The sequence below is a fragment of the Aythya ferina genome (genome assembly GCF_964211825.1).
Source record: "Aythya ferina genome assembly, chromosome: 5".
In the NCBI taxonomy this organism is placed as follows: domain Eukaryota; kingdom Metazoa; phylum Chordata; class Aves; order Anseriformes; family Anatidae; genus Aythya; species Aythya ferina.
In genome coordinates, this window is record NC_140301.1 from 12,370,117 (window position 1) to 12,396,367 (window position 26,251).

General features: G+C 38.9%; 1 protein-coding gene across 20 annotated transcripts in view; it reads right to left on the bottom strand.

Moving 5' to 3' along the window:
• CELF1 (CUGBP Elav-like family member 1) overlaps positions 1–26,251 on the bottom strand; it is a 64,712-nt gene that overhangs the window by 28,059 nt on the left and 10,402 nt on the right. For 5 of the 20 annotated variants that reach the window (XM_084522084.1, XM_084522081.1, XM_084522082.1 and 2 more), the window contains 8 exons: positions 22,028–22,066; positions 5,955–6,142; positions 5,237–5,319; positions 4,768–4,816; positions 2,181–2,315; positions 1,916–1,995; positions 1,444–1,605; positions 63–144 (listed from right to left, as the gene is read on the bottom strand). In XM_084522084.1, coding sequence (XP_084378210.1) covers positions 63–144; positions 1,444–1,605; positions 1,916–1,995; positions 2,181–2,315; positions 4,768–4,816; positions 5,237–5,319; positions 5,955–6,132 — 769 coding nt within the window. In that variant the 5' untranslated portion in view covers positions 6,133–6,142; positions 22,028–22,066. Of the gene's footprint in view, positions 1–62; positions 145–1,443; positions 1,606–1,915; positions 1,996–2,180; positions 2,316–4,767; positions 4,817–5,236; positions 5,320–5,954; positions 6,143–8,175; positions 8,322–12,727; positions 12,818–22,027; positions 22,067–26,251 lie in introns of those variants that run through there. The other 15 variants (XM_084522092.1, XM_084522091.1, XM_084522088.1 and 12 more) reach the window with 9 other exon arrangements.

Genomic DNA, 26,251 nt, shown 5'->3' on the forward strand with positions numbered 1-26,251 from the left:
TTTTTTGGGGGGGCGGGGGTGGGGTGGGGTACAGAATTTGTCTTCTGGTGGAAAAAACTCACCTCCCATTGGGTGGAGGCTGCTCAATGTGTTCAGGTTTCCAGATGAGGCAGCTGCTGTCTGCTGAAGGAGCTGCAAATAAAGCTAGACATTACACCAAAAAACAAAACAAGAGTGAGAGTGAGGGCTGGCTCCGCTTCTGGGAGAAACTGCATCACACCACAGCCAGAGCGCCGTCACAAAGGGAATTCCCCCTGCCCATGCACCAAATCACAGCAAAGCGTAAAAAGAATTCCTCTTCAAAAATACAGCCAGAGCACCACCAGAGTGAAAATCAATGTTGCCCATGCACCGCATTGCAGCCAAAGCAACACCACAATGCTTTTCCCACTCAGGACAGTCAGTATACTAGCCTAAGTGAAGTTTGTATCTAATGCACCAAGACAAAAACAGAATCAGTAATGAGAGAGAACACCTATTCTAAGCACCTCAGGCAGGACTGCTACCCATAATTCTACCTCAAGCCAGACTTTACAGCTGACATTGCCAGCACAGGACAAATGGCAAATGCCATACCAAAAATCAAAAATCAAAGAGCCACTGTGAGAGGTGATCTCCTCCACATTTCTTAAGCACAGCAGCCATGAGAGAAATCCCAAGCCCCTGCTAGGAAGCTATTTAGAGAGATTTCCTACTGCTCTTTTCTCCCTTAACCACATGTTGTTAAAAAAAAAAAAAAAAAATTTCAATCTACCAAACTTAAAGCAGAAGTAAAAGAATGAATGTCCCCACTTCAGTAGTACACTATACCAAGAATGAGATGAAGTTTTCCTTTTCTATTCCCCAAATTGCATGAAAACAGTTCTCATAGCTATGTGGTAATCCACATGAGCCAGAGCACACCAGTTTATGAAAGTTCACCCTCTAGGGACCCAGCAAAACCAAATGAAACTAGTGACAAACTGTAGACTACCTTCTTGAGTCATTTTTGATAGAGAAGAGAAGTTTCTGTCTATATTCTGGTGTGTTTTTATTTTTGTTGTTGTTTTGTTTAGTGTACACTGTGAGCTGCTTCCACCTGCCCACCTTTTCTATTTGCTCATCACCAAGTACTAGCCTATGTCTCACTGGAAGGGGGTGAAAGAAATGCTGGCTAAGGAACAATGGAACAGGAATTCTTCTGCCATTCTGCAGAAGACAAATAAATGTTTCAGCGCTTAGTGCTAGGGAGACTGGGGCAGAAATCCTCACTTAAATGCATCCTGACTAGCTGTTAGCACATAACAATTTCCTGTAATTCAGCCTCCTCATCCACAAAACGGGGATTACAAGCCCTACTTCTATTTATCAGGAGCCTTCTAAACATGAATACATTGAGCATTACAAAACAATCAGACACTGCAATCCCTGAAGAGATGAAAAGAACTCAGATGAGAAACTCACTGCTAAGTATTGGGGTCCAAGTGTGTTGAGACCAGCCAGGTTTCCCCATACCGAGGCAGCACTGATCTGTTGCATTTGTTGCTGGAGTTGCTGAGCAATTCGTTTTTGCTCTTTGTCCTTTTGTGTGTCTGCAAATTTTACCACAATGGGAGAAGAGCAACCCTGCAAATAGCAATTCAAACAATTACACACTTGCTATCCCCCAGTTATCAGAAACTACTGCATTAAGACCCAGTCATTAGAAGCATTTCTGACACCCTCCCCATACATATATATAATCAAACAATGCGTTTTATTAAAGGTTCAAAATCTCATTTGATTTTCATTCCATTTTATATTTTGGTATTTTCTCTGCAGGTGAGGTTTCTATCTTGAGCTCTAGGAGGAGAGCAAACAACGTCCTCTCCCTGCTCTCTAGTCCCCCAGACTCCACAGTAACTATTTTCTGCTGACATTCCCTAACTTGCTTTACCTCCATGGTTTGTGCTTGGTGCATTGCTTTGATTGCTGTTTGTGCCATGGCTCTTGTTGTAAAAGTCACAAATGCACAACCTGGGGAAAGAACGCAGAAGGAAACAAGTCACTCACTTTATCAGCAATTACCGGGATGAATAAAGCAATGAATATACCTTTAAAAAAAAAAAAAATCACTGAAATAGCTGAAACGCCACCTTGAGCTACAAAAGGTAGCATCACCTTTTGGAGAATCTTGAACTGTCAGAAAAATTTCTGCCTACCTCGGCTCAGGCCATCGGGGCCCCGTAATATCCTGCATTCTTCAATCTGCCCAAAGGGGGAGAACATCACTCGGATATCGTTTTCATTGCACTTCTTGGATATCATTCCAATAAACAACTTCCTATCTTCTACTGCTAAGAAATCAAAGGATGAGAGTATTACCAACAAAAACATACTTACTACATCTTACTTTGTCAAACATTCTCCATCAACCATAGAATTACTTTCCTTCTATTTTGGGGTAGATGCTTGTTAAAAAACAACTCCTAATAATGCAATTTCTTTGTTTTAGGAAGATGTATATGTGACACCTCAATGAATCTGAAGGATGCCTGTTTTATAATGTTTTTATATTTTACTGTCTGTTTCTCCCTTGCAAGCCCGTGAGCTACAAGAATGTTAAAAAACCCCCCTGGCTTCAGTTAGGATATAGTTAATTTTCCTTCTAGTAGCTGGTAGGGTGCTGTGTTTTGGATTAGGATGAGAAGAGTGCTGGTAACACGCTGATGTTTTAATTGCTGCAGAGCAGTGCTTACACCAAGCCAAGGACATCTCAGCTTCTCACTCTGTCCTGCCAGCAGGCAGGCTGGGGGAGCAGCAGGAGCGGGGAGGGGACAGACCCAGGACAGCTGACCCAAAGTGGCCAAAGGGGTATTCCATCCCATCTAGGGTCATGCTGAACAATAGATAGGGGTGGCTAGCCGGGGTGGGGGGGCCGGCTGCTCGGGGTTAGGTTGGGCATCGGTCAGCGGGTGATGAGCAATTGCATTGTGCATCACCTGTTTGTACACATTATTAGTAGTAGTACTGTTATCATCATTATTGTTATTATTATTTTCCTGTCTTAATAAACTGTCTTTATCTCAACTCACAGGCTTCACTTTCCCATTTCTCTCCCCCATCCCAGAGAGGGAGGAGGGAGGGTGAGTGAACAGCTGTGTGGTGTTCAGCTGCTGGCCGGTTAAACCACAACAAAAACAAAAACAAAAAATGCATCAGATTCAGCAGCACTTCCCATATCTCCTACATTTAGTTCCTGGTTAGCAAGAGAAGAGTTGTGTCTATTTTACTGGACTATTTTCATCCTCTCATCTGTCCATTCTATCTTTAGATGGCCAACATACCTCACCAGTGTCTAAACAGGCAAGTTAGTCACAAAAGGATTCTCTCTAGCTCATGAGATTGGTGTGATAGGGGGCCAATCACCTAAATTTACTTCTGCCTATTTCCTCATGCTCCTGTCTCAACAGCAGAAGCAACACCTGTTGTTTAATTCTGTTTCACAGTCATCCATTCTGATCTGTACCAAAGGCAAGAAAATGACACATCCAAACTGATCCATCTGCTATTGTATCTTTCCTCTAAATGCTGACACTACCAGATATATTAGTGTTGAAGAAAAACTCCTAGTTTGTGGACTATTTTAAAATAAATGGTGCAGAAACAGACATTTCTCTTAATTTGCCAGTTGGTGGTTACTAGTATCAGAACTTTAAACCTCTCATTTTGTTTATCTGAGGATGCTAATTACCTCAGAAATACTCACTTTTAAGTGATGAAGCAAATTAATCAGAATGCCACTTGGACATTTAAAACAGTTTGCAAATAAAACATTCAACACAATATAACATGACGAAGGCATGAAGCACAATTTGAAGCTTCAGGACAGGAAGTCTTCTCCTATTTAGTGCCATGGTGAGGGGAAATCAATTTCTTTGCTGACTATTCCTTGGAGCGGACAAGGGAAACTCCAAACCTTTCCAGCTGACAAGTTTTAACGGACTAGTAAATCTTGATGTTGCACCCAGTTCACTGTCAAGCTCTTGGAGCATAAAACTGCCTTCAAATCCTTTTTGTAGTCCATTTTAGTTCAAGAGTTCCAGAATTTATTTTAATGTCAAGTTAAAATACTTTAACTGATGCTTTCCTATTTATATACTCACCTTAACCCTGTACTAAAATTCATGTTATAGCCTCAGAGCTGTCACCTTAAAATTTCATTAAATACACCTTCCACTTCCCATTATTCTTCCAAGAAACATACACACCTGTGTGTGTGCATATATACGTATTTGAGTGTGTACATAAACTCATCATTGAAATGCAGATAAATCATTTAAGCAATGTTAGATGTTTAACATCTTAATCTGAAATAGCCAATGTGTAGAAGTATACTCACAGTATTTTCTCTGATGGTCTGTTTTTGAATTCTCACTCTTCCTTGTATACTACAAGGTAAAGTTTTGGACTCCCACCCTAACCACAACAGGCTTTCAGATTGGTCAAACACCTGAAAAGCATTTCTGGATTTCAAACACCTTAGTACAAACAAGAACTCACTGGATGTTTCCCCAACTGACACCATGGTTTTCCCCGGAAGCAGCAACAGTGGAAGATACTTAGTCATGAAAATTTAGAGAACTCACTTACAATACCTACTGTACTGAAAACATGCCTTTTTTTTTTTTTTTTTTTATAATTAGGTCTCCAGTTCAATATGACTCGATCAGAAGCTGTTCAACAGAAGCTGAAATTTCTGTATTAGCATGAATAGCGCCACAAGTCTCAGACTTTAGCACAGCTTACCATTATTCTTTTCACTGTCAGCTGGTTTCATCTGGATAGGATGGTGCATCTGAAATGCAAAAATATTATTTAATCCCAGATGTGTTCACTTTATGCTACATGAAATATATTTCCAGAAGAATAGTGGAAGAAAGAGATGGTAGCCTGAATTGTCTCTACAGAAAGGTGTAAGTAACAATACATACGTTTCTGGAAGAAAGAAAAGCTTTTCGAATGATACACCATCATTCCTCCTGAGAAAGTACTTTTATAGAAGCCATGCCCACACACTTCACTACCATATTATTCCTCAAAACACTCCAAATTTCCTTTAAGATCTGTTATTGTACAAATATATTAAAAAGAGCAAGACTGTGAGATCTCTTAAACATGACTTGAGGGCAAAATAATGTATGTTTTACATCTGTGCTGCCAGAGCAGAAAAGAAAGACAAGATAGAGCTGAGAAGAAAGAATGCCTCTTCACTTACCCCTGGGAGAATCTTCATGTTGTGAAGAGCATTCTGTGCTTCTAGTGCAGCTTTACGGGTATAAAACGTAACAAAACAGCACCCTGCAATTGAAACAAAACGCTAGCTAAGGAAGAACACTAGGAATCCTGATGTGTTGTACAGAAATTAGAAATCCCCCACTTTCACCTTTCCAATGCAAAATACATGACAAATAGAAGTTAGGCATTGAAATAGGTAGGTGTTACTGATTTTAACTTGAAAAAGATTCATGTGTGTAATAAAACAGGATACCATCAACAGGATATATTCAATACCATAACATATCATTAAAACAAGCATTTAAATGTATCTGGCAAACAAATCTTGGCTACTTCCACTGTTAAACTCAATTATTTGGTAGTATCCAGATCTTAGATCTGGTTTTACAGGAAATACATTATTGCATATTACTGAACTGCATACCCAGGTTACAGCATTTAGTTGGGATTTGAGGTACTAAGCATTTGATATATACAAGAAAATAAATAAAAACTTTTTATTTTGTATTTTATCTGAAACTGTGACACTTCCAGCAAGATTTTGGCCATATCATAACATCATAGCAATGCTCTGGAGCAACACAATATTTATTAGGTGTTCTGCTCTGTATTTATAATCCAGACAGCAAACAGTTAAGATTAGAACTGTGTAAAAGCAGCTGAGACCCCAAGTCTAACATGAGAAAGACAGTTCTCACCTTTGCTTTGAGGAGGGTTTTGGCTCCTGTCCCGCAAGACATTGATTTCATAGACAGCACCATACTGTTCAAAAAGTTCTCTTAGATCTTTCTCACACCAGCTCCGTGGGACCTGACCCACAAACATCTTGATAGCATCTAGATCAGGTTGGTCTGGGTGATCCAGTGTGCCATTCATTTTCTTTGAGCTATGAAAAATAACAAGGAATTTCTGTTATATTACTCACTACGGATTCTACATGTCATTGCAGCTAGAAGCAGCGTGCTTATAGTGAGGTTAAAATATATTTCAACACGTATATAAACATGTATGATTAAAACAAAGAGACTCCTGCACATCTGCAATCCTGCATGGCAAGAGAATATTCATGAATATTATTCACATTCATTGGCAAGTCATATACTTGGAAACCAATTACTCTGCACAGTTGTTTAAAACTTCTCCTAATGTATGCTCTTACAATGTAGACATCTGGAATTCAGGAAATGTTTGATGAGATGACTGAAAAATATCACTAGTTCAATCCTATAAAATTTTACAGGAGAAACTGGAAGTGGAAGGAACCTAAACTAATAACTAGCATAAATGAGGGTAACTTTTTTGTATGTTTAAAGATGACTCTGTGGAATTATATCCTGGGGTGAAAAAACATCTTAAAAGAGAAAAATAGGTACAATTGAATCAATGAGAAGTCTTGTTAAAGATTTACAATGATATAGTGCTTTGTGAAAATAGGCAGCTTTCAACAATATCTGGAAAAAAAACAGGCTCAGGTTGCAGATGAACAGGTTGGGCCTGGATAATCTTAGTCTCAGACTAAATCAAGCTGAGTAACAGTAGGGTGCTAACACAGAAAGAGAAGCATTACTTAGATTACAACAACACACAAGTTTTGATTATGGTGTTCTTCAAAAGGTTTCAAGGCACTACGTGGAGCTGCATGTGAGGCACTACATGGAGCTGTATGAACTGTTTAAAGCCTGTCAATAAAACTGTTATACTTCACCCAGCTACCTGAAAGCCATACGCTGCTTTCTGTATTGACTCCTCACTGTTTGCTGAATACAATGTGAGGTCTTGTTTTTGGCAGTCACAGGCTGGTATACCACAGGACCTATCTTTGTGGAAGGCTGTAATGACATCCTATTGCAGCTGTAGTGATTAGTATGCTAAAACTGCTGGCCAACCCCTACATAGTCTAGAAAGAACATGGGGACCAGAACAGTAACCACGCAATGATTCCCCCCAGCCCGGTCCCCAAGCTCATTGTTGAAGGATACAGTGGCCTTCTTCCAGAGTAGTCAGCTCTCTTCATCTTTGTTTTTTTCTTTTTTAAAGATTTTTTTCAATGGCTTATTACATTACAGGCAATGACAGGAACACTGTTTACTATAGGCACATTTATCCCTCAACATAATTGTTTTAGAAAAATTTCAAGACCAGGCAACGTTTAGTTATTTTTTCTCCCCTCTCAATATGCTGCTGTACAGAGTACGATAAAGAATTGATGCCAAAGTTTTATAACTGTACGAACTGACCTCAGAAACCACACAGCTTCTTACTAGAAGGAAAGCAAATTATCCTCATAAATCCTTTCACTACTCAACCTTTCCACTCCAAAAGAGTCAGCATCTCTTCAAATATCCAACATAAAGAATACCTTTTACAAAGAGGTAAACTGCATGTTTTTTCGTTCTAAATGAGAACGACTGGAAGTCACTTAACCTTTTCCAGTAATAATTTTCAGCCCTGCTTTCTCTCCCATGGACAGTTTCAGGAGCACTGCCAGTCCCCTGTTCAGTGAGCAATTTTTAACATGACCTCAACAGGATTTCAAGGAATCCTTCATTCCTAATTAGAAGGTTTAGTCTGGAATCATTAACAGGAAAGAACTGGAGTTGTTCTCCCAACAATTCATTTTAATAACTGATTTTAGAACATCAGCACCCGTAGCATACAGCATACACGTAAACAGTACAATCAAATAGCTTTATTCCTCCTTACCCCCAGCCCCAAAATTAATCATTTTTTTCCTCCGTCCAGAATCCAGTATCAACTCCCAATGCCTGCTACGGTTTCCTCAAGAAAACCAGTTGCAGACTCCCCTATCCCTCTTCCCCCCCACGGCAAGGGGAATCCATTAGGCAGCATTGGCTTCAGAGAAAGCAACTCCAACTCTCACTTCAGTTATAAAATTAGACATGAAGGTAGACTACTTACACAGGGCTAGCATTCAAGGAGCAATGGTCCACCATCATCTCCGGGAGGAAATCCAACTTGAACGCAGCCATCACCTCAGTCTGTCCCAAACTACTAGCACTAACTCGGTGTATTGCCTAACCCCTAAACAACGCACTTCCAAAAGTCCTGCAGGTCTTAACACTCAGCCACACAAAAAAACACTCAAACCACAGAAACAGAAGCTCGGGGAGACCAGCAATAGACACCACAGAAACAGGCTGGACTGGGAAAGGGACATGGAATCCCAGATTAAAAAGGGGATGTGACCATGTGAAGGGAGGCTCAGCTCAATACACAATGAAAATGCTGATGCACTGGGCTTGTTTTGTGCAATTTTCCCTGGCGAAGCAGTACTGAGTGCACTGTCAGATAAACAGAGTGTCAGATCCATGAAGATAGCAATGGGTAACAGAGCAGAAAGAATACAAACTCCAGTCTTTCCATCCCCAACTAACTCCTTGCCTCCCAAAATGGCAGCCCAAGGCCTTGAGATCCAGGCAGTTCCCATCTCAGCAGCATTAAGGTGGACAATTCATTGTGTGTAGTCAAAAGGTTCCTTCCCCACAAACATTTTCAATGTCTGATTAATGATCTCACTCTTTCCACCTTGTGCCATTTTTGACACTCTTAAATTCTAGGCAAATGCCAACTGTTTCTCTGAACCTGCCAAAAAAAAAATAATAATCAAAGCTAAGGTCTGTTATCTCAAAAAATCCCCAACTCCCACAGAGCTTCAACAGCTCCTCTTTAGAGGATCAAAACATCCTTTGTTTTGGAAACAACACTTTGCCCATCATGGTTCTGTAAATCCAGAAACACACAGACAAAGAAAGGGAAAAATACACGACTAGTGGTAATACCATTCGTGTTTTTATACTGTTCCTGGCAGAGATTTGTTGAAAACTGTTGTACAGACTTTGGAAACACTGATCGTAACACCTTAGCTTCTTCATCACTAAAACAGGAATAACATGTTCATCGAGGAACTGCGAGGTGTAATAATTACACGCATAATACAGGCCTATTGTTAAGCCTCCAGTACTCAAACTAATGGGGAGATAATCTTGTTAATACCACATTGTGAGATGCAGAAATATTTGATTGCAGAGTGTGCTACAGAGCCAGCTGGGTGTGTCCGAGCACTCCAAGTGGTGTGATTAGCTCAAGTCCAACATGAATCCAGATAAGCCTTATGCATACAGCCAATACAACCCCATAATAAACTCTTAGAGCATCATTAAGGAACGCTTACTGGGTCAACCGTGATCGCTTTTCTTGTCTGTCAATGACTGCAACACGTACCTGCAGTTATTTAGACTGGCCAGTATACCAGCTTTCTTTATGCTTGCACAAATACAGCATGTCTATTATTTTTTAGATAAATAACCCTTTCCAACTTCTGAAAAAAAAGAACATTTCCCATCTTCTGCCTACAGTGAGCTGGGCCTTGTAATAGAGTGACATATGTTACTTCGAAATAAGAGAGGGCTTGAATTTATCACACATCAGATGTTCGGCACTAACTACTTCATGCATGCTCTTACTATGTGGTAAATGCAAGGAGGCTTATCCCTAAACGAGAAGGTGTAAGCTACCTGCTAAGCACCACTGGCATAAGCACTCAAGTCGGCACTGTGGAACACAGGTCAATTTACTAGCTTGCAGTAAATTGGTAGTATCTACCTTCAGACACATCTCACGGGCTTGTCCTACTTGAAAAATGCCATTCTGAATAAAATGCATCATATTCAAACATTGAATTCAGCCCGAGGCCTACTTTATGGATTTTTCTAAAATGAACCCACAAAGAGAAACACTTCAGATTTATATGGTTTCAAAGCAGCACATAATATACTGGGGTTCTTTCCATTGTTTATACGATTCTAGAGCTTAGCACCGTGAATTCTGGTCTTACCAAAGACAGAAACAGAACACCTCTCATCCTTAGTTTTAAGCAGCCAGTAAAACACTCCAGCAGCCATAGTCATTGTAGGTTTGATGAAAAATGATGCTGGTATGAGATACTCTAGAAAATGGGTTTCAAAACCGTTACTGGATTGATTAGCTTAAAGCACTACGTCATTCTGATTTGCTTTTACCCCCACATCTCTCTGCTCCCCAGAACAGAAAGCATATTTGTTTGTTCCATTAAAACAAAAATGCAACAAGATACAGGCAAAAAAATTCCCACATCCTTCACTGTCACACTGTTACATTCCATGTCAAATTCAGTTTTCTGGCTTTGCTCATTAAAACATTAGTTTTGTACAATTATCCTGCCACATATTAATTTCTAATTCTCATTATACTTACTCTTTTCTCCTCTGATATGCTCACTTCATGTAATGAAAAACTGCCAAAAATATTTCACATGCTGTTATGTACAATTTGAGGGAAAGAAAAAAAAATAATACTAGAATGGTGGATAAATATCTGAATGTACGTTAGCCACAACTCCATGCTTCACGGTGCCATCATTCCACAGTAATGACGGCAGTTTCAGTGACAAAACATTAGTATAGAGAATGGTTTTGTTTTAACATTACTTAGCTGAAGGAATCAAGTTGATGAGAGTAAAACACTTCCGGACTTTTCTTATAAAAATATCAGAAAGAGTGGAAAAAGATGGTATTTCACTACTGCATAGAAGCTGGAAGAATAAAGCAAAGAGGTTATTTCTTTGGAATTATAAAAACACAAAAGCCATCCTAGCCATTGCTCACAAAGAAAGAAAAATTAGACAGCTAAACACACTTATTTTTTGCTCAGATGTCAAATTCCTGCTGGCTTCCAGACCCATTCTTTGACTGTTTCTATTCAAAGGATAATAGAAACAATGTCTGACATTCCAAGCTCTATGTACTGTAGCTACAAATTTAAACGTGGTGCTAACCTGACAATATGAGCATTAAAAACTTCTGCATACTACAGATTAAATCTCACTTAAAAAAAAAAAAAAAAAAAAAAAAAAAATATATATATATATATATATATATTTCTGAAGCCCTCGGCTATGTTGCAGAATATATTACCATATGAACTCCTCAGATTGTAAGGCATAAATGTTGAAAGTTTTGCTTTTATTTTTATGCTTGAAGAATTACATCCCATCTTCGGGCACAAAACTTGAAAATAAAACCCAAAAACCAAGCGCAGTATTTTCTTTCACTATGAAAGCCTCATTCATTGCAACGAGCAATTAACTGAAAGCTAAAGATAAGACCATCTTTTATTTTATACAATCTGAACCTCAGACAACATACACAGCTCTGAAGCTGAGGGACTACTGGGATGGTGAGAGCAAACTATGGGAAAGGATGCAGGCTATGGGGAAATCAGACACTGTGAAGCTTTGAAGGAGACAGGTCCTAGAATAAACTTCCCCTTGTATTATCTGTGCATATCCAGATCCCTACAGTGCTGCTGAATTGCAGTTTTGTTTTTTCAGCAGATAACCCCTAGGTTACACACATCAAAATACAGTAACTACCTGTCAGTATTTTATTGTTTCTTTGTTGATCGTGTAAGCATGTCGACAGAATGTTTTCAGCGTATGTGGAACCCAAAATGTCTTCCCATATCTCTCAATAGGTACAAAAAGCCCCCTACCTACTAGCCAAAGACGGAGTTGCTTTCTCTGACAATCTCTATGACAGTTACTCATTGTGAGCACACAAATCCGATATGTTGAGAACATTAAATTTACCATCAAAATAAATAAAGTTTCGGGTTGCTTACAACTCAGATTAATTTAACTGAAAGCCATTTTCATGTATAGGTGATTTTCATAGAAATTCCTAGATAGAGAAAATGATAGGAGGGGAAGACAACTGCTTTTATCTCTGAAATACCAGTTTCACGCTGCTTGCTCTTATGCATATAGCAGAGAGCATTTAAATCATCTATACTCTCTAGAGGTAGCACAATTTAAGTAAAATCCATTCTAAAAATAACTTGTAACATAAGGGTTTGTTTGTATTTTTCTTCAAAATATTTCTGGGGACAACACTATTTGAGGTAAATCAAGATGTTCTTAATCTACTCCTCTGGCTTTTGAATGAAATCCTGTTTACCTTTAACTTCTACTCCAATTAGTTCTATGAAAGATCAAAACAAATTCTGAACTTCTGTCTGACTGAACAACCTGCACGACTCCCAGCTCTGCCAGAAGATGAAGCAGCAAGTCACCTATTCCTCTAGCTTATAGAAAGCCCGTTTTCTCTATGTAAGCACTCCTAGAAAGAGAAAATATAAGATGGCACCTAAGCTTACTATCAAATAGGAGTGTAAAGACAGATTATTCAAAATGAGTTATACAAAACCTACCTTCTAAATTGAGAATGAGGTTATCTTTCTGGAAAAGAACGTAAAGCATTGCACTAACACCTGAATGAATTTGTTATACTAATGAAGCCCAAACGGTGGAGTTTATAAAAAGACAAAAAACACACCCATATACATTGTCTTTTAAATTGGCTACAGGACTCCTTAAATACATATTATTCTTTTGAAATCTTTCTGTTCTTCCTACCTTCTTACTGCAGTGCAACATTGGCTTGAAACAAAATTCCTGCCACTCATTTCACTAAGCAGAAGAGACTTGCAAAGGCAAGTCGGAAACCTGGAAGAAAGAAAACTTCTTACTCAGTTCATAGATAAAATATTTAGGAGCAGTGAGTTTTGTAATCCTGGAAAAATATTGATGGGGTTTGAGCACCACTGGTTGTTTACAGGGATATATTTTTCCACTTCTATCTAGTGCACATATATATATAATTCCCACTTAAAAAAAAAAAGAAAAACACAAACAAAACAAAACAAAAAAAAGATAAACAATAGGTTATATGGATCAAAATACTGGATATACAAACCTACCACCTTCTAGCTAACATTAGTAAGGAACAACTAAGTAATCTTACCTTTAAACACAGACTAATCAGTCATTTGTAAGATTTTAGACCTGTTTGTCAAATGCACACAGTACTACACATTATGAGAACCAAAACACAAATCTAGACTGCACTCTACTAGTCCAGTGTGGCACTTCTCAAGTTCCACAGACACAACTTTTTACCTTTCTAAATCAACATATCCAGTACAAACTCTTCATGTGAAAACAGAGAAGACTTTGTGTAGATTAAAAACACAGTTGCCTTTCTGTGGCAACCATGAACACAAATCTGATGTGTCAAAGCAGCATATAAAGCCCAATACCTGTTTAAGTTGGTTGTGCAAAGGGGTTCTAAACTAAGCTGGTCAGAAAAGACCTACCACTTGATGCTTTTTCAGAGTACCATCGGGGATTACAAACTGAGATAGAAAAGAACACTGTTTTCCCATTTCTGTACAGACCTGATGCAAAAATTCTGTTTCCAGATGTTATACAGGGCAATCAGGATGCAGAGATGCTTTCCTGAGACACAAAGAAATGAGAATATTGTTTGCTAGACAATAAACCTAAGCATTCCTACAAACATGACAAGGCATTCCACAAGCAGAACTAAAAAAAGCTGTTCCTACAGATGTTATCTTACCTCCTTACAATAAACCCAATGAAACTCAACAGCCTTCAATGTCTTCAACAGCCAACAGGAGGACTAGTTCAGAGCTACAAGCACAATGCCAGACAAAGGAAAGGAGCTGACTGTTTTGTTTTGACTTTCTCAAAGCACTGTCACATTCACTTAATGCTTAGGAACTCAACGCCTTGAGATGTTTACTGCTCTGCTTTTTTTTTTTTAAATGAAAAGTGAATTCCAAATTTTTCAGGAAAGATTAAGGCTTGTGCATTGTTTTCTTTAAAAACAAGCTAATAAAAACCCAACTAATCCAACTTCTTTCCATTAATCAAAATACTTCTGGACTGGAGCACAGACTGCACAGGCTGTACACCTACATCCAGTCCCTCCTGGTTGCTCCCTGTGATGCACGCATTAGTATGCGGGCTCCTCAAAAGGCACCAGCAAGGTAGTCTCGAACACTGAGGCTTCAGACAGGTCAGTGACTTTAAGCCATTGTTTTGCTGGAAGTACAAACAGGAATCAAATAATGCTCTGACAGAATTTAATGACCATAATGTAAAAGTAAAAACAAATAGGGAAAATGTGTATATACAATATTACCCCATGCCAACATGAAGCCAAGCAGTTCTCCGTTGACTGCCACACACTCATTTGACTGACAAGTCTAGATGTCATCCTTCTGGCTTTTATTTGAAACAAGCACTAACGTGAACACGTGTATCAGCTCAAATAGGTTACATGTGGCCTATTTTTGCAAGTGGATAATGTCTCTAAGCTAACCAACTTTTCAAATGACAGGTAAGAAAGCAAAATCTTAATGGCTGATAAATCAGTATTCCTCCTCTCAGAGGACGAAAGGAGATGTTTTTTCAGGCAAAGGGTAGTAGATTTTTTAAACTCCTTGCTGGCAGGATACTGCAGATACAATAAACTTACATGAGTGCAAGGACAGACTGGACTAGTAGCTGGAAGCTACCAGACAAACCCACAACAGGTGAGGTTCTTGTAAACTGAAAACAGAGGTTGAGAGATTGCTGGGTCAGTCTTGTGGTGACAAGGTGAAAACAAACAGTACAGATTATTACTCTCTACAAATGTGGAAGGCAGGAAGTCTGGAACATGTGAAAGATCCTATGCATGTGTATTGGGAGAAAGGAAAGGCAAAAAGTACTATGGGAAAAAAAAAAAGAAAAAGAAAAGTTGTGCTGTTAAAATTACTCAAAAGCTGAACTATACATATACTATGTAAATGCTAATTAAAATGCTAACTTATTACCAGCAATGTATTCAAATGTTTTCATAAGCCACAAAAATAAATAGCAAATCACACCTCTGGCCTTCAGAAATTCTACAGCACAGACTGTGATCAGTATATATGCATTTCCCTTTCTTTTAAAATGCCTTGCAATTGCTTTCAGTATGTTAGCATGTAACTGCCAAATAAACTCAATCTGTGGTATATTCAATACCTGGCTTACTCCTGAGGAGGACTACACCAAATGGGAGATGACAGCTCTGCAACATGAGCACTTATCTACCAGGAAGCAGGTTACACCATTTGTTCAAATCCGAGAAGCCAAAAAAAACCCGCAACAACGTACAGCTCTGGGAATAACTGCTAGTAACAGGAACTCAGAAACAGCTGAATTATCAGCCTTAATTCCTTCTTATTGCAGATAAATGAAGTTCAAAGTCTGCACGACTGCGGCTCCCAAACTTCTGCAATTTTCCCTTCATTGTCTTCATCTGGTTGCCTGAATGGGGAAACATGAGCATGCTGTGAATATACTAGTGGGGTTGTGGGTATCAGACTTCAGCAGTGTGAGCGGCCCACAGCTCTGCAGACAATGCCCTGCTTCTCTAGGGCAGAACAGCTGCACAACACTACCCTCTTACTTTCTTAGGACACAGCCATCAGCTAACACAGCAGCATGAGGCTGCTAACCTAGTGCTTGACCTGCTGCAGCTGTGTCTGCTACTTCAGTGATGACACTAGAAATACTTGCAGAGGCATTACAAAAATGAAGAAACAAGTGAACTGGACAGGAAACTGCCTCCTGACAACGCCTTGGGCTTGTCTAGCACCTACCTCCAATCATGGAATTTCTTATCTTAGAGCAATGAAGAATAAACAAACAGAGCCTCCAAAGCTCTCTGGTTTGAGGTTGCTCAAAAATAAATAAAAAAAGACAAATCACAGCTATTATTTTCAGAATCCTTCCCCCCTCTTTTTTTTTTTTTTTTTTTTAAAGGCAAACTCCAAAGGATTTTAACTATCACAGTAGCTCCACGTACAGCGACATACACAGTATATACTGGCATTTTTCCAACGGTAGTCAATACCTGCCCACCCTGTTTTCAAGGAGAGTACCTATGCACCATCAGGTTAATATTCTACTAAAACAATACAGTGACATCAATAAAAAAAATCTGTTAGGAAAAACTTCACATTAAAATATTTACTGATGAAGTCCATCTTTTCTTTGTTGCTTCACTGCTTCCTTCTAACACCTGCTCCCCAAAGATACATAAAACATAGCTGTTAATTTTCGTAAAAATGTAACAGTCTCTTCCAGATAAGTTTTGTTTCCTAATTTTATCTGGCATATTTCCTCATTTTTCTTCAGACAGAAGGAATATAGGAGGAGACAAAAATCAGCTTTATCAGCTGTTTCTCGGTGGTAGCAGTAGTAGTGGATAAAAAAACATAAAAAAAAAAAAAAAACACCACTAAAAAAAAACACAGTAAAACTTACTGTGATGCAAAGTAGACAAAGACCTGGCTGAAGAGGAATTCTATGAAAGACACGAGGCATATATGCAGATGAACAAATTGCCAAAAGGCTAAATCATGAATTTGGAGCAATTAACACATGACAACCTAGTAGAGAAGCTGTACTTGTAGAACAGATAATGGCAAGCCTTAATGCAGGCTCCCCAGAATAATTAATTTTGTCAAACCAAAGACAAGGTAATCACTGTGTGTTTATCCCTGTTTGCAAGACACTTCACAATTAATAATTGATATGAAGAAGCAGCATTGATGTATGAATCCCAGGGCAACTGCTTTTGAAGCAGATGCTTGTAGGTTTCCTAGTCTCATTGCCAACTTGTTGTTTACAAAGCCATATAGCCATTAAAAAACTATAAAGGATTTAATCTTTTAAGCCTTGTTTTTTCAATTTTTTTTGTCAATAACTGTAAAATTTCAGGTACCGTTTAATCTCTATTGAAAGACATGCAAAAGACGACTTCAGTAATTTTTATTTATTTATTTATTTTTAAACACCAGCCAAAATTCCAGCAGACAGTTTGGGAAGCATTTTGAGTTTTTATCATTACAGTGCTAGAACATAACAATGCTTACGTGTTTTGGAAGAGACAAGCTACAGAGAAATACCTAAGAGATCTGAAAGACTTGTGGACACGCTGGCAACATAGAAAAAAACCTTGAGAAATTAGGAAGAGTAGCTTGGCCACAACAATAGTAAGAGGAAATAAAGGCTGCAATATAACACAGAGCAGGAGACAAGGCAGGAAATAAGAATACAAGAAGCAAGGACATGCATCTCTGCCCTGTGAAATTACAGAACTACTAAAAGGAAATGGAAACAGAACAAAACATTGCTGCTGCCTGAAGTGTTCTGTCCTTTTTTAATTTTTTTTCTTATGTTTATTAACTGAATTCTGACTTGCTCAAATTGGAAGTGCGGATGGTATACAACACCTGTACTTCAGCGCCCAGTCTTCCATAGAAAAGAATTTGAATACTAATGTCTGCAAGCTACCACGCGCTGAAAGCAGAGGAACCTTTCCCCTCTTTCTGTCTGCGATAACAGCCAGGAGTTCACCTTCACATATTTCAGCCTTTTGTCTAAGAAACAACCCTGCAAGCAATTCTGTTGAAGTATTTTATACGTGTAAGAAGTTGAAGGAGACCTAAACACAAGTATGACCTAGAAATCTGGTTTCAAAGAGCCCTGTAGTTTTGCTGTCTTTCCCTATACAACGTGAATCTGCAGCTCTAGACTCAGTCAAGAAGATGCACCAAAAACAAACATTTTGTCACCTCTGCAATATTCGCAGAATTCTTTAAAAAGAATCAACTACACATTTTATGTTAGTTTCCTGCCACTAAAACACAGCCAGAAATTATTCTTCTGCTAAGGAGTTTGAAATCCACTGGGTCCTGGAAAGCTCTGACCAGTCTGCTTCTCTCCAAGCCAAACACACCGCAGAGCTACGAGGAGCAAGCCAACCAGCTACGTTTACACAGAGCATTGCCATGTAGTTGCATATGGGACCCAGGGGAGACTGCAGAACCGAATGTACAGCGCCAGGACAATACCACATCTGAAGACTGTTCTATCACCCCACACGAGAAATACTTTTAGCCGAGGTTTATTGCAAGTAGTACATCAAATGTTTGTGTAAAGAATTTAGAGGAAGCAAGAACTGGTGAGAGAGTGAGGTTTTTTGTTTGTTTTACTCCAGGAACATAACAAATAATCTTAACTGAAAGGAACAAACTTCATATTATTGAATAATTTACAGGCCTCTCCTTCCTGACTGTTTCTAGAATAGCAGCCAGTTCTGTTTAAAAAACTTCTACAAATATGATAGAGGCTTCCCCCCCCCTTCCTTTTTAAATTTCAAGAGACCTTTCAGACTAAACAAAGCAACAAGTCTCAAGTTTCATTGTCCTTTGCAGCAATCAGAACAGCCATGCAAGCTGTTTTGACAAGTCCTTTAATCTTAAATTGTTTCTTCTAATAGCACCAGCTACAAAACAAGAACAGTTGACATTACACTACAGTTAAAAATATAAATATATATTTCTCTCCCGTTTTATTTTATCCAGATGAAAACTTTGGTTTGCACATTACCTGAAAAGTTCACAGGCAGCTCAGACAGCTCCAGCAGAGTGTAACAAGCAGTTAAAATAGCAATCATTGCAATAATCATTTCTACTTAGAGCACTGGCTAGCCCCATGGCAAGGTATGACTTCCCCTGGTTTTTGGCACAGGGGTGCCAAACAATTAATTATTTTACCTTCAGGAAAACAAAAGCAGCATCCTAAAGGAGGGCCAGAGCAGCAGGAGGTACGACCATTCTCCTATTCACAGGGCATTTGAACACTGTTAAGGCAAATTTGTTTGCCTGGAAGAATATAAGCATAGTGCACGTAGATTTGACAAGTATAACAGAAGGTAGGAGTTCCTCACTCCTGAAACCAGCAGTGCTCACAAGGCCCTCTTAAAACAGCAGTATTTGACAAGAAGAATAACTGTTTAGTTTGCTTTGGCAAAGTGTAGCATAAGAGTTTCCGAATACCAGGACCAATCCCAAGTCTCAGAGTAAACTCTCCATTTCAAAAACTTGTCTGCTTGGAGACAGCAGCTACCATAAAAGTGTGGAACAAAGGCAAGTGCTTTTTAAAAGGACAGCCGATTCCTCACCTCAAATCAAAGCTGACTCCTCCTCAGTTTAATTCTCTGAACCAGACTCTAATCAGAATTCCAACAGTTTTACCCTGATTCAATCTCTAGGCAGTTTGTTTATTCAATTCATCCTAAGAGGCATTTTATACTGGTATGTATAATAAGCAATGAGTATATATAATTTGGATTAATATATTAATATAATTAATATGGATTTATATAACCTTAGATGTTAAAGAGAAGAGGATGTTGATCCTCTTTCATTTGGACACCTTTCTACATTCACATTAAGACAGATGAATTCAAGATTTTTCCCTCATAAGGATGAGAAATTATGTATCTTACTGCAAACTGAGGTGTTCCAATTGGTGGCTTAGTTTCAGCAATCAAAATTGAGTAATTTGATATTTAAATAATTTGAAGATTTTGTTATTTATATAATCCAAACCATCAGATTCTGGAATTGTGTTTTGTAATTGGCAAAATTTCACAAGTCTGTAAAACTCAGTCTAATCACAGATTAGACTGTCAGAAAAGACAGAAATGCTTCAGGAAAAAAAACAAAAACAACAACAACAAAAAAAAACACAAATGCCAACATTCTCTTTTCTACTTTCTGTACGGACCTAATAAGGCAGCAAAGGAGCAGGAAGGGTAAACCACAGTGGGCTGGCCACTTAGGAAAGGAGTTTTGTTGTGCAACACCCACAATGCCTGGAGACCAATGCCCTCAAACTGGTACTTCCAAACAAAAGCCAGTTTTCTAAAGATCACTCCAAAATGAAGTATTCTTGGATACCAACTTCAGCTATTTCTACCCTAATGAATAACCTACAGAGAGGCTGGATATAATGCATTGTAAAAACAAATTATGTTTTCTTTCTAATATAGGCATGACTAAAACCTTACCAGTGTATTTATGAAAATCACAGCAAATGGCCATGGATAGAAAACAAATCTCTCCTCAAGGCAATATCAAAATTCAATCCCCACTGAGTGCATTCTAACTTATGAACAAAGAGGTGCCTTTCCTTCTGGCACCTGTTTCTTAAACCATTGTGTCCCCACAGTTTGAAGAAATACATTTTTTTTCAAGTATGCATCCTTCCATATTCAGGGGAAATCAACACATGATTATAGCCTCTTTTTTCATATGTTTGATACATTAAACTCTAAAAATATATCTATTTTTAAACCTACTGAGGTTCATCTCTCTAATCCTGCTCTGGATGGGGAGCAATCACAGACTATACAAGCACTCCTCCCCAGCTAGTTTTATTTTTCATGCAAGTCTGTTGTTATGGCTTCTCCTCCCACCCTGAGCATACTTTGAACCCTAGTAAAGGCTTCGAAAACTGATTTCCTTAAGACCTTACCAAATTGGATCTACATGGGACAAGTATTTCCTCTGAATCCTTTGCCTAGAACACAAGCAGGGCCCAGAGGCTCCTTACTGGAGGTTTTGTCAGTCCCATACACTCTCTGTCTGCATCACTACACCTAAAGGAATAGCCAGACTAGCCAGCAGGACTGGCATCTTGTATGAGCTATCAAATTATGCATGATTTTCCACTGACCACACATCTTATTTTGTTCTGCTTTCTTCAGCAAGTGTCTGCCCCTGGCCATTTTTTCCACAGATATCCCTGGCTCTTTTTTCTGTCTTGACAGGACGAGCAAGTCAACATACCAAAGCCGGTAAGGGGACATTGCTCTCCACCCACACTTCTGAGTTCTTCGATAAGGACATAGCACAGAAGGAACACATCCTTCCTATCCACTCTTGCTTTTTGCAGTCACTAACCGCCTAATATCTACAGGTACATCAATCAATGCCATTGTCTCCCCTTCTTGTAGAAACTTTAGATTTAAGAGTATAGTAGGGAAAGGATCTACTGTTATTGTAACAGAAATAAGCATTCATTTTTCATCTCTTAAGGGCCTTGGTAAAGCTATCAGCAACATTCTGTGTGAGAGTTGGAAAGTGACATGGCTAGTATATTAATTCCTTATTAAAGAGCCTCCTTTCTCTGTTTGTACACTAAAGCACATCTGAAACATTTCTGCCATGGCAGAGGTAATTCTCAGAATAGCAACAATCACCCCAATTTGAGCATGATAGTGTTACTTAACATAGCAGTCACGAGTTGATTGTCCTAAAGCTGCACAGTTACAGACACTGGTCTTTTTTTTATTGTGTGGTCAAAGAAGTGTCAATAAATCCAAGTCACTAAACCAGAGAAATAACTTGCTCATGAGAGAGATTTTAATTGGGTTAGCAAGCTGGCTGTTGACCATGCAGTCAAACTATCATGAGAACCAGGCACCATCAAATAATCAGCACTGGGAATTGAGTAAAGCAGGAAGGGGGAATTGGCTCATGAAATTACATCCTTGCTGGACTTCAGACATTAACAGGATTGCACCAGAAGATCCTCACATTTGGCTCCAAACATTTTCACACTCAACCACGTTCCTGTTATGCTGAACATAATGAAATTTGTCTCAGTCCACACGGAGTTCTTCCAACCAAAACCTTTAGTTATATATAGTATAGAGAACTTGAGATATATTCTGGCCAAGAAATAACTATGAAGGTACACATTTCTACTTTGTAGTTACCTGTACTTATAACATTATTAAATTACACATGGAGCTAAAGAAGCATAGTTATTTGGTACTTGCAGTCCTAAGTTGTTACCACTTCCAACTCCCTTTAGCAGCACAAGGGCAGGAAATTACAAAGAACTTAAGGCTGAGCTCACTACAGTGGCCACGTATCTCTGAAAGCAAAGACAAGTTGTCTAAACCTTTGAAAGGAAGCTCCAATAAGCAACTGATGGACAGAAACTGTAGTTGGTTCATACCTGCAGCTACGCACCTCTCTCACACTTCCAGTCTTCACTCTAAAAGAAAAGAAACAAGAAACATTGAGTACTCTCAAGTTAGAATCATAACAACAATCATTACAACATGAACTGCATCTTGCAAACAGCTGAGAAACATGAAAGCCCATTTCTAGTAACAAGTTATCATATGGTGGTAACAATCATATTTAGACTTCAAATAAATAAATAGAAGGGTACAAAAGAAAGGGGCAGCAGATGTCTTGTTTCCTATTACTATTCTGTGGATTTCTCCTACCTGTATGGCTTTTCATCTCAAGACAGAAGCAGTGTTACCACCAGCAGCACGCACAGTCCTAACCTACATTACAGTTTGAGAGCAGCAGCACTAACAGATGACAATGACCCTGCAGATGTGAACTCTAATGTAAGACAGTAGAGATGGGAGCGTATGAAAAAAAGCTCTGAGTTAGGTAACACAAAGAACACCACAAGTAACAAGTGTTATTTCTCAAGCAAATCAAACAGGAACTATACAGACTCTTTGCACTCACATCTCGTAAGTCGGGGATGCTACTCAACTATCGACCCATAACACAAACCAACATATATCGAAACACAAATTTTGGAAGTATTTATTTATTAAGAATTTCTTCTCTGCTTCCTCCTAGGTTGTACCCTATTTTGCAGAACTACATTTATGGCTGTCTAGCAACATTTAACAAAAAATCCACGTCTGCTTACATATCTATAGGCAAACAACCAAAACCAGTATTCATCTGCAATGCGAAGAGTTTTACAAGGCTATGTGAGTGCCCACATTTTCCCTGCTTTGCAGGCCTCTCCATAACCTTTGTTCTATATTCTTTCAGAAGTGTGCGTAAGTGATCCTTATCCTCTTCTAACTTATCTTTTAATATACCTGGATATTTGTCACATGTACTCATGCCTTCTTTTCCAGAGGGAGATCTCTTGAGATTTTATATCCTTATTTTAGAGTTATTTTAAAAATCATTCCTAATTAATTCAATTGTTTTAATTAAGTATTATACCCGATAAATGAACTCATAAGCCTGAACACAACAAAAAATGAGTTTTCTTATAACACTAGTTAAGAAAAATAAAAACCAATCCAGGAATTCTGATAAATTTAATTTAGTCATCTGAAATGTGCATTTTCATAGTGATGAGTTCATTTATCTTTTCTAGAATATGACTGAAAACTAACTACTGGTCAGTTTACATTTTTATACTTTACATTTTTGGTTGGTTTCAGAATAATATTCAGAATAATGAATTCAGAAGAAACATTCATAACATTTCAAAATAGCACTACCTCCTACTAGCAAATATTTTACCTGAGTACACCTCCTTTCACCTCATCCACGTTCCACTGCTTTTTTTAAGTTTAATTAAAGCATATTTATTTATGGTCAAAACATGATCTCACAGTCCTGCTAATGACCCTAGCTTCAAAACATGTAATACAAATTTTATTTTTTCCTCCTTTCAATCTCAGACTTTGCAAGGTATTTAAGGCCTATGGAGTTGTCATAAATGCTGAGTTGTATTGCTGTGATAATGAACTTTCAGTAAAACCTGAACTACACAGCTCACCAATCATGTAAATGCCTACGAATACAACAGTAAACAACTTTTTAAATGTTGGAAAGAAAACCTTCCCTTAGCACATATAACTATGTAACATTAGAGAACTAATTTAAAAACTTCAAAGGAGATGAAGTGCAGCTAACATAGCCAGAGGAACCCATAACTCTTGATACCTTTGGAAAATAGAAGACATCTGATTGAATCAAAGAAAATCCAGCGCAATAAAAACTTTATAAAAGCAAGTAGCAAACCTGATGACCACCTGTCTAGGAGAACACTCTTAAATCATAAGTGTTTCTCAAACCAAAATTGTTTCAGTGTGGCTAGTAATTGCATGCAGAACATAAACCCACTGAATACTTTATTCAAGTTTACACAGACAGACCTAGCCCAAGGGCCAAAGAATCTGGCAACCCTATTTCTTCTCAAAAGAAGTCAGAACTTGGATACTTCAGATGAAGGCATGTACAGCTGACACGTACCTAGCAAGGTGTGGAACAGAGCAATTTTGGTAATTAACTGACACAGCATTAGGCTTTAAGTGCAAACTGCAGACTGACACCAGCCGAGCATTAGAGGCTGAGTTAACCATTTTTGTAGCTGCTTGAGCGTAGGTTCTTGTGCGGACAGCAAAACAATTCATAGGTGTAAATCAGGACATCACGGCTTTGGCAATGCTTTTCCCAGCAGTTACCCTCCTTGACTGATGTCCTGCACCAGATGCTGCTTCCAACCCCTGCTACGCACAGCTGGGAGGAGCGATGACGCCACGTGACAAGTCCATGTCAAAAAAAGGAAGGTTTAGTGCCCAGCCCTGCCAGAGCCTGGAGTGACAAACTACTCCTGGTGATAAACAAACAGCTGTAACTTCTGCTATGCCATACAACTCAAACAGAACTGCAGCTGGTAATGAGAATATATGGCTCTGGCCACTAAGTACTAGATGATGGAGATGAGCCCAATAAACCTAGCAATACCACTCTGCTACTTACTGGGGAAACTTCAGTCTCCCTAGCACTCAGGACCATCTGTAAGCGATTACTGGATCAATTAATGGATTCCGATCGATGATAATACTGTCACAGTCAGCACTTGTCTAGACCAGTTAGTTCTGATTTCTGATTACACCTTCCAGGAATTTAATGTTTGTGGGATGTCAAGACTACCATTTACAATTAAAGAGTCTAACAGGTAAAACAGACCACACAGCTCCATCTCAGATACATCCTGATGCCAACCATCTCTCACATAAATCAATGTTACGTCTGGCATCACAGTGGTTTTATACACTTTTAAGTACCAATATAAAACACTTGGAAACATGAGCGTAGAGGCTGTGAAGAGGAAGGCCTACACAAAGCAGGTGAAGTTTCACTTACTGCACAGCTCGGGTCCCAACCCACAGGGGGTACGCCACTTTCTAGCAAGCATTGCTTAGGAGACAGAAAGACAACAGAGATAGAAAGAAGAAACCTGACAGACCTGGAGGCTCCTACAGTGCCAAAAATTCACCCAAGAGGCAGACACACTTTCTAATCTGAGAATTTCCCGTCTTCCACTGCAATCTTGACACTGCCCAAACCTCTCAGCACCGTGCTCGATGCCGGCTCCCAGTCACTGTGCCTGCTCACTTTATTTCTGCAGCCAGTGCTGTCAAATATTTCCTTCAGCATCGCAGGCAAAAATACTAAGCTGCACCCAGGTTACCAGACAATCTGTACAGCTAGTAATTAGACCAGTTGAATTACTCACGACAGCTCCGTCAACTGTCAGAATTTACATTTGTTCGATTAACAGATGCAACAGGAAGAACAGAACACAGAATAAAAGAAGTACACATCTGGGGATCAGCACAGATCAGAACAAAAAAGGAGACGGGAAATCTCCTGATTGCTTGATGGATACTGCACGTGCCCCAGGAAGGCCTGCCAGCTGTAGCACAGTTTAATGTCTTATTAGGGGTAGAAGTTTGAGATGTACTGAGCAGAAGCAAAATTCTCAGCTTAAACACGGTGCCTACTTCTAGAAGCAACAGCACTAAACTTTAACAACCTCATCCATTTCAGCCAGAAGATTCAAACACTAACACTTTCACTTTCCTAAGTGTAATGTTTATAAACACAGCTTGCATAGCTCCTTGTTGAAATAAGCCTGTTAGAAGGACAGCTAGGTATGTACTTTGTTTCCATGTGATCCAAGAAAGAATAGACTCAAACACAGAGGGAAAAGATCTGCGGTTAAGTCTCCTCACAAAGATCCTGAAACTAATGCCATCACCATGCTGTACTGATGCACCCAGTGGGTAAAAGAGGACAGAGTGCACATGACCATTCCCAGCATCTACTGTCAGCTTCAGACAGAAAACAATTTTGAGGCGTCCCAGTTTCTAAAATTCAGAATCTGAGTAAGAAATTAAGTAGGCCTGAAATTCCACATGTGCAAAAAGTTGAAGGATAAACACTCGTGTTTTGTTTCAAAGCAGCCCAACTAAGAAAGACTCATTTACCTTAAGCTTGTGTGTCCCTTACTTGGTTTATACTAGACAAATACTTGCTAAGAACTCTACCATGCATAACCTGCCATTGCCATGCCTGCAAACTAAAGAGGAAAAATAAGCTCAGTGATTTATTTACC